This window comes from Ptychodera flava, chromosome 9, assembly GCF_041260155.1.
Source record: "Ptychodera flava strain L36383 chromosome 9, AS_Pfla_20210202, whole genome shotgun sequence".
NCBI lineage: Eukaryota > Metazoa > Hemichordata > Enteropneusta > Ptychoderidae > Ptychodera > Ptychodera flava.
Window position 1 is genome coordinate 41,914,878 of NC_091936.1, and position 7,579 is coordinate 41,922,456.

A 7,579-nucleotide genomic window follows, 5' to 3' on the forward strand; every position below is an offset into this window, starting at 1 on the left:
TTGGGTGTCTGCCCAAGTTTTATAAAGCAACCATACCCCTTAGGATTATGGTTACTTGTCAAATTGTACATTATGGGGCCAGTTTTTTTCAGTTTGCCCAAGAAACTCTTGAAAGTTACTTAAGGTAGTATTCACCTCAAAAGTGAAAGACTTAAACTTTTGCTCAAATTTTCCCCAAGGAAACTTTTGACCAATCCCTCACCAAGTCAAGAATAAACATCAAGGTCACGATGCAAAGTTTGGTACAAGAGAAACAAACAACCGGGCATTTACCATTATGTGAAATTCGAAATGGCCACCATCCTGCGTTAACTCTATTAGAAAAAATAAAAATTTTCGATTTTCAAAAAACCAAGACGTCTCAGTAAAGAAGTTTAATACTACGAGAGCTTTAAAATGAGCCCACACAAGTAGTTGATCAGAAAAGAATTGTAAAAAGTTGAGAGTCAGAATATCTGTCCCCGAGGCGCGTTCTACCTGAAATTATTGTTTTGAATTTAATTTCTTCACTTATTCATACCCCTTACTGTATAATACCTTTCTTCAAATACAGATAATTCAGTAATACTGTATTAGTTTCACTGTATCTACAAACACTTCCTAGCCTCCATAACAACACTGTGAAATGGTCAGCATATCGTGTACCGTATTTTTGTTTCAGTATAACTGGTGATGATAAACTGCATTTGATCGGAAGAATGAAGCCCCATGGGATATGGTTGGCTTTAAGGAAACAAAATATAGTAGTGTTTAATCTTTACAGGTAAATGAAACAAAACAAGTCATATTTCCTACACAACCACAACTGTGATCATCTCAAGGAAAGACAATACAGCAATGAAATTCAGTGTTTTGGAAACTTCAAGAAGTTGTTCTTCATCTTGATAACATTACTGACACCAAAGACCGGATAAGAAAATCTTCAAATTTAAGCATTGCAGCAGGAAAGACAGAAAAAACTTAAAGTTTACCGCCTGAATATTTGAATGAGGACAGAAAAGGTCAATATGAAGTAAATATGACACAAAATTTAGTAGGCATCCAGTGATCAGTCTAGAACCTAGAATTAGATTTTCATGCCACTACCAGTACGAGAGTCCTTTGAAGTCTACCAATATATCTCAAGTACTTACTTATAATGTCTTAGAGATGAGAATGGAGAAAAACATGTCATCACTATTGTCAAGAGAATGCTCAAAATCTAATTTTGATTTGTTTTTGTAGAGTTGAAGAGAGCCTGCTCTATCATAGATTGATGGCACAGCATGTGTTGCCAAGACAACCTGTTGATATTCCAATAATGTTGAATCCAAGGTAAGCTAGACAGTTGCCTTGGTGTTATAGTTACCTGTCTACATGTCTACATGAGATTCCTCTTGGTTACCAAGGCAATTGATTTCTTCAGGTGTTGAAGTACCCCATGAATTGATTGCAGTAGAGTTGAAAACATTGGTGTAATTTTAAAAAGTGCGCTGAGGAACTTGCTTTTCCTCTCACTTATATTTATAATAAATCTCTTTCATCTGGAATCTTTCCGACGTTTTTTAAGCGTAGCAATGTGGTGCCAATTTTAAAAAGGTAATAAGCAGGATATTAGAAACTACAGACCTGTTTCACTGTTGCCTTTATTCAGTAAAGTCTTCGAGAAGATCGTTTTTAAGAGTTTATATGGCCATGTTGCTAACGTTATCTCTGATGATCAACACGGTTTTGTTCTTGGGAGAAGCGTCGAGACGAATCTAGCCACTTACACAGACTTTATTTCAACAGCGTTCAACAATAAATTACAAACTGATTCAATTTATCTTGACTTCAGTAAAGCTTTCGATTCCATTTCTCATAAACTACTTATTCACAAACTTTCTTCTTTCGGTTATACCGGAAATTGCATTAAGTGGCTTGAGTCGTATCTGTCTGATCGCTCCCAGAGAAATGTCATCGAGGGAAGTTTTTCCAAATGGTGCCCAGTTGTATCTGGTGTACCCCAGGGTTCTATTATTGGTCCCCTGCTTTTTATTTTATACGTAAATGATTTGTCAACATGTGCTCAGTCATCAAATGTTATTTTATATGCAGATGATTCGAAGCTTTATAAAACCATCCAGTCAATTTTTGATTGCACATTGTTGCAGGATGATCTTGACAGGGTTGTTCGTTGGTGTTCAACATGGAAGCTTAAGTTAAATATTGACAAATGTGGCTTCATTAGTTTCACTAATAAGACTAAGATGATTCTTTTTAATTACTCAATTAATACAACTCCAATCACACGTTTTACGTCAATCAAGGACCTTGGTGTCATACTTTGTGGCTCCATGGATTTTTCCGAGCACATTGATACTGTCGTCAAGAAAGCAATGCGCAATCTAGGTTTCTTAAAACGCAATTGTCAAGATTTCCATAATGTAAAGTCGGTGAAGGCCTCGTACATTTCTTTGGTACGGAGCTGCCTCGATTTCTGTTCTGTTATATGGAATCCATGGCAAAAGAACCTAGTTGATAAAGTTGAACGTGTTCAAAAGAAATTTATCAGATACTTATGCTTTAAACAAAACATACCATACTGTTCTTCAGAGTATAGAAAATTATGCACATTTTTCAAACTACCTCCCCTTTTTAATCGTAGAAAAGTTTCTGATCTCTGTTTTTTATACAAATGTATTCATTCTGTGGTTAACAGTTCTTATTTAACACAAATCCCACTGAATGTTCAACGAACTTTAAGGTTTAACTGTCCGTTTCGGGTACCAGCAACCAGAATTAATGTTCGCAAGTATTCTTTCATTCCACGTGCTCTGTCCACTTTTAACAAAATTGCAAAATATAATCCAAATATTGATATTTTTGACAGATTTAGTCTTTTTAAAACTAGTGTAAAGAATTATTTTTATACATGATCTCGTTTGTGAATCGCAATTGTCTGTTTTTATTGTATATTTTGTTTTTATTGTTTATTTGTGTGATTGTGCTTGTATTTCTTTTTATGTCGAGCCAGCCTGTAATTGGGATTTTATTCCTGTTGGTCTTCCCGAATAAATAAATAAATAAATAAATAAATAAAAGTACATTCAGTGTGTATAAGACAGTTTTCAATTTTGAACCTTCATTTTTTGCCATTGGACTATGACAAAAAGACACAAGAAATTACAAATATTATGTTTTGCAGTCTGGTAGGGGGCATTGTTGCCTGGCAGGCATTACTCAGTATGCGAAGTGAAGTTAGACCACCAGACCCAACAAGACACTATACAGATGACAGACTTCTGGCAAATGGCTTTGAAATTCAACAAACTGCAGGTGAATTTGATATCATCCGTTTCATGTTGGTAAACAAAAACATTTTACATGTAAAGATTGATAATAGTGAAATCAGAAGCTTGATGTGAAAATAGCAGCATTTTATACCACACAACAAAGATCTAACAGCAAATAGATATCTGTAATACATGTATGGGTATATTCCAGTGGTGTTTGATCCTTGAAAATTCTTCATTACAATGCTTGACTGGTTTCCAGTGTTTGCTAAAAGTTAAAGTAATACCTGTACACATCATACTTATCTCTGCATCTACATTATACATGTCAGCAGTTCTCTCATGCTGAATCTTAACCAACAGTGTATTCTACTGTGTATGCTTTACACATTAAGGTAGTATGCGCCTCAAAAGTGAAAGACTTCAACTTTTGCTCAAAACTTTCCGCAAGTAATCTTTCAACCATACTCTTTCAAAATCAAGAATAAAAATTGGGGGTGACCAAGCAAAGTTTTGTACAATAGAAATAACTAAATTGCTTAACATTTACCGATATTTGAAATTCAAAATGGCCGCCATTCCTGTGTTAACTCTATGGAAAAAATAAAATTTTCCATTTTCGAAAAACTAAGCCGGTGAAAATTTTTCTTACACCAAGAGCTTCAAAATGAATCCCCACAAGTAGTAGATCAGAAAAGAATTGTAAAACTTTGAGACTCAAAGTATCTGTCCATGAGGCGCATTCTACCTTAACCACTCACAATAACAATGTTTCATGGCCATTCCTCATGCACTGCTTTGAAAATGTTTTGCATCAAGAAGTAGAATGTCATGGCTCAAAATGAATTATAGACTCTATGCTAATTACTCTGTGCATGTACTTCTCTGCTTGTTTTCTTTAGATACTGAAAGTGGTGATGTTGTTGTGAAGATAGTTGCCATGGCAAATTGCCTGTCCTTTTATGGATTGGATGATCTCCAGGAGATTTTGGCACTTGTATCCAAGACAACTGCAAACACAGTTGCCAAGTGTCGGCCGGTGAAGGTCATTCATTATTTGAAGGTATGGATTGCTCATTCCTTTGTCATAACATTGATACCATGCTGATTATTAATTGTAATAAAGGGTCTGTAGCTGTAACTTTTGACGTTTTTCCCCGCTGTTTTAGTTTTTAAATGCAGCATCAGTTTCTTGTTCTACAAGCTAAATAGTGGGCATTTCAATATGTTTTGGGAGTAGAAAAAGAACTTGCAATTAAGATACAAAACAAATATAGTCAAAAACCATCACAAGTTACAGCTCCTGACTCTTTTAATAGTTTATAATGATGACTTGTATTATTGTTGTTTCTGTTTTTCCAATCAGGCCGAAGCCGTGAGAATGGCCCATAATTTGTCATCCAATCTTGGAAAGAACGATGTCAAAGACATTATAGATCAGATGCAGCTGCAGTTACCGATAGGATGTGACAAATGCTTCCATGATAGGCCCTTTGAGATTCCTGTCCACTCTCTGAATAATTCATGATGCATGATGACATCCAGACTCCAGTTGTCTCCTGGAAGTTAAGGAGCTGAGAAAGTGTACTATCTGATCCAATAGTATTTGCATATGATTACAAGCATTGTTAAAATGCTGTCTGTCTGTCTCTGTATAAAGTTTTTGAAATTTATAGAATTTCCGTGGGACAGCTTTACATCTTTCAGGAAAATTTCAGTGCCATGAGATGAAGTTTTCATCATGGTAGATGCTATCATGGGAATGGGCATGGGAATCTGTCATGTGACTGTCATGTGACTTGAACAGATGAATCAGCAACTGATCCATGACTGGAGTATTAAGTGAGAGCAAGGGATGACATGACAATTATGCTAATCAGTCATGTTTTTGACAAGCCATTCAAGATTGAAACCATCCATTTCTGAATCATGATAACTTCAACTGAAGATGTAGAGAGACTTGATCATTTGAAATAATTCAGAGTGAAGGCTGTAGATGAATGGCTTAGGCATTCTGAGGACTTGTTGTGCAAGTTCAACAAACTTGCATTTTGGAAATTAATTGGTCTCCATTCAAAATACATGTGTATGAAAATCTTAATGATCAAACTATCTTTTTGTGAGGATATTCCTGCTGTTTCCTTTCACTGAGAAAGCTCTCGATAGTTTATGACAATATACCGGTAGCTTCAATCTGCAAGACCATATGACTGGTCCTTTAAAATGAAATTTTGAATCAACAAACCCATAATTGACAGCAAAAAAGTATCCCTTGAAAGCTATAGTGTATTATTCATAAATTGATTTCTGTAACATTGATTTGAGTAAATATTGATTAACATTTTTGATTATTTTATTTTATTATTTTAAAATAATGTCATCAAAATATTGATAATAAATACTGATGTGAAATTTGATCAGCTTTGCTGGATTATTTCCCCGTGAAATTCTGAAGATACAGCCTGCAGAAGTGTCAGAAGAAAGTTCGCTTATCAATTCCAAAATGCAGTGAAAGATTGGAAACACTTTGTCAATCATTTACAGGTACATGCATAGTGAAGACTATGCACCCATTATAAGGTCGCTACTGTGAAATGCATTGTAATAATGTTACACTTTCCATCAAAAATAAAGTTTCTTTTTAATAAATACAAAAAGGATATGTCTGTTTTTCTTTCAACTTCAATCATTATTTATGTAATGATTGGGTTACTTTGAAATTGATAGAGAAATGTAATGAAAAGGTATCTTAAAAGTCATAAAACTTAAACCATTTCATATTAGGTTCACGTACTAGATTCATGTGGTTCAGTTGTTACTAACGACTCACAATTTCTGTCATGTCTTTCTATTTTGTAACAAAAACAGACACCAGTTTGCTGGTATTCTTGCCAACGTGTTCTGTCCATCCACTTACTTACTTTTAATGTGCAGCAGCAGTTTTGAGTTTGTCAGGGACATTTACCAGTTGATTAATAAAAAATGTCATGACAGTGTTATAATAGTAGCTATTGTCAACACGAGGCTGACAACTTTGCTCAAACTGGGCCCTATCAAAATAGACAGTTATCAATCTCTATCACAATCATGTTAAATTCTGATAAATGTACATTTTGTTTGTATGCCTTAGCATCCTCACTGGGTAAAAAATTATTAATCAACAAGTGAGCTACCTCCATATGGAATTTGATGTTTAGTGTAGTGCAGATTATTACACCTCACGTATTATTGAGGTACTGTGATTGGCTGAGCCTCACTCACGTGATATGGAACAAAAAGTGATAGAACATGGCTTAGGTGATATAGCCCTGTCACGTGCGCTGATATAGCCCTGTCGCGTGCAGTGATAGTATAGCCCGCTACCACGTTCTGGAATACCACGCGTACCACATCATCGCGTACATTTGCTTGGTATTTTCTGTAAAGCATGGCTTTTAAAAAGGTACAAGGAATTAGCTCGACCTGAAGTACACGACGACGTTTCGTACATCAAACAAAAAAAGCTTGAACAACACTGTCTTTAGATGTTAATTCAACTTCATGTAGCATTACGATCGAGCAACAAATAGAAGGTTTCACTGTTGCGAGTCTCGATCGACACTTGACTGCATTCTGAGCAAAGTTTCGAAAACAAGTGTTTGTTTGGTGTAATAAAATTAATGACACACGCTAGAGCGGGCAAGATCACGATTTGTTGCCTGCCCTCGGCTGGTGCTCATGACGGTAATATTGATGATACCCTCGCCTTTGGCTCGGGCATCATCAATATTACCGTCATGAGCACCATCCCTTGGGCGGGCAACAAATCGTGATCTTGCCCTGCTGGCGTGTGTGTTATTATTTAACTGTTGATTTTGGCATTTTTATATATAGTGTGATATACTTTGTACAGAAGAAATACACAGATTTGTAATTCCTTATGCCAAATGATAAGGAAGTGATCACAATCAAGACATTGTTACATTATTACAAAGTCTGTCAAATACGGTTGCTTCAACAGGTTCCCTGGTCATCGAAATGAATGTAACTTTACTCAAAACGTCAATCCTTTATTGTACCATCGTTCACGCAAAATGAACGGCCTCTGTTAGTGTTTTGTCTATGAGACAAAGCATGGGCACCTCATAGTGATTTTGATAAACAAACTGCACTAGCCATACCGCTGTTGGCTAATTACTTGCTAATATAGGGATAGTCCCAGCAATTTCCCTATGTATATAGGGACTTTGGTGTTCCTAGTTTTATTGCGGCAGCAATAATTGTTATATTGAATTTCAAAGCTCAAAGACCAGTGATATAAAAAAGTTAAGACTTAAAAAGAAAAT

At 35.6% G+C, this 7,579-nt stretch overlaps 1 protein-coding gene across 1 annotated transcript in view; it reads left to right on the plus strand.

Moving 5' to 3' along the window:
* Nucleotides 1–5,902, plus strand: part of LOC139141052 (PMS1 protein homolog 1-like) — a 59,652-nt gene extending 53,750 nt beyond the window's left edge. Inside the window, exons 12-16 of the mRNA XM_070710626.1 lie at nucleotides 662–763; nucleotides 1,225–1,314; nucleotides 3,167–3,297; nucleotides 4,157–4,317; nucleotides 4,621–5,902. Of these exons, the coding sequence (XP_070566727.1) occupies nucleotides 662–763; nucleotides 1,225–1,314; nucleotides 3,167–3,297; nucleotides 4,157–4,317; nucleotides 4,621–4,782 (646 nt within the window). The 3' untranslated portion in view covers nucleotides 4,783–5,902. The remainder of the gene's footprint in view (nucleotides 1–661; nucleotides 764–1,224; nucleotides 1,315–3,166; nucleotides 3,298–4,156; nucleotides 4,318–4,620) is intronic.
* Nucleotides 5,903–7,579: the final 1,677 nt, after the last annotated feature.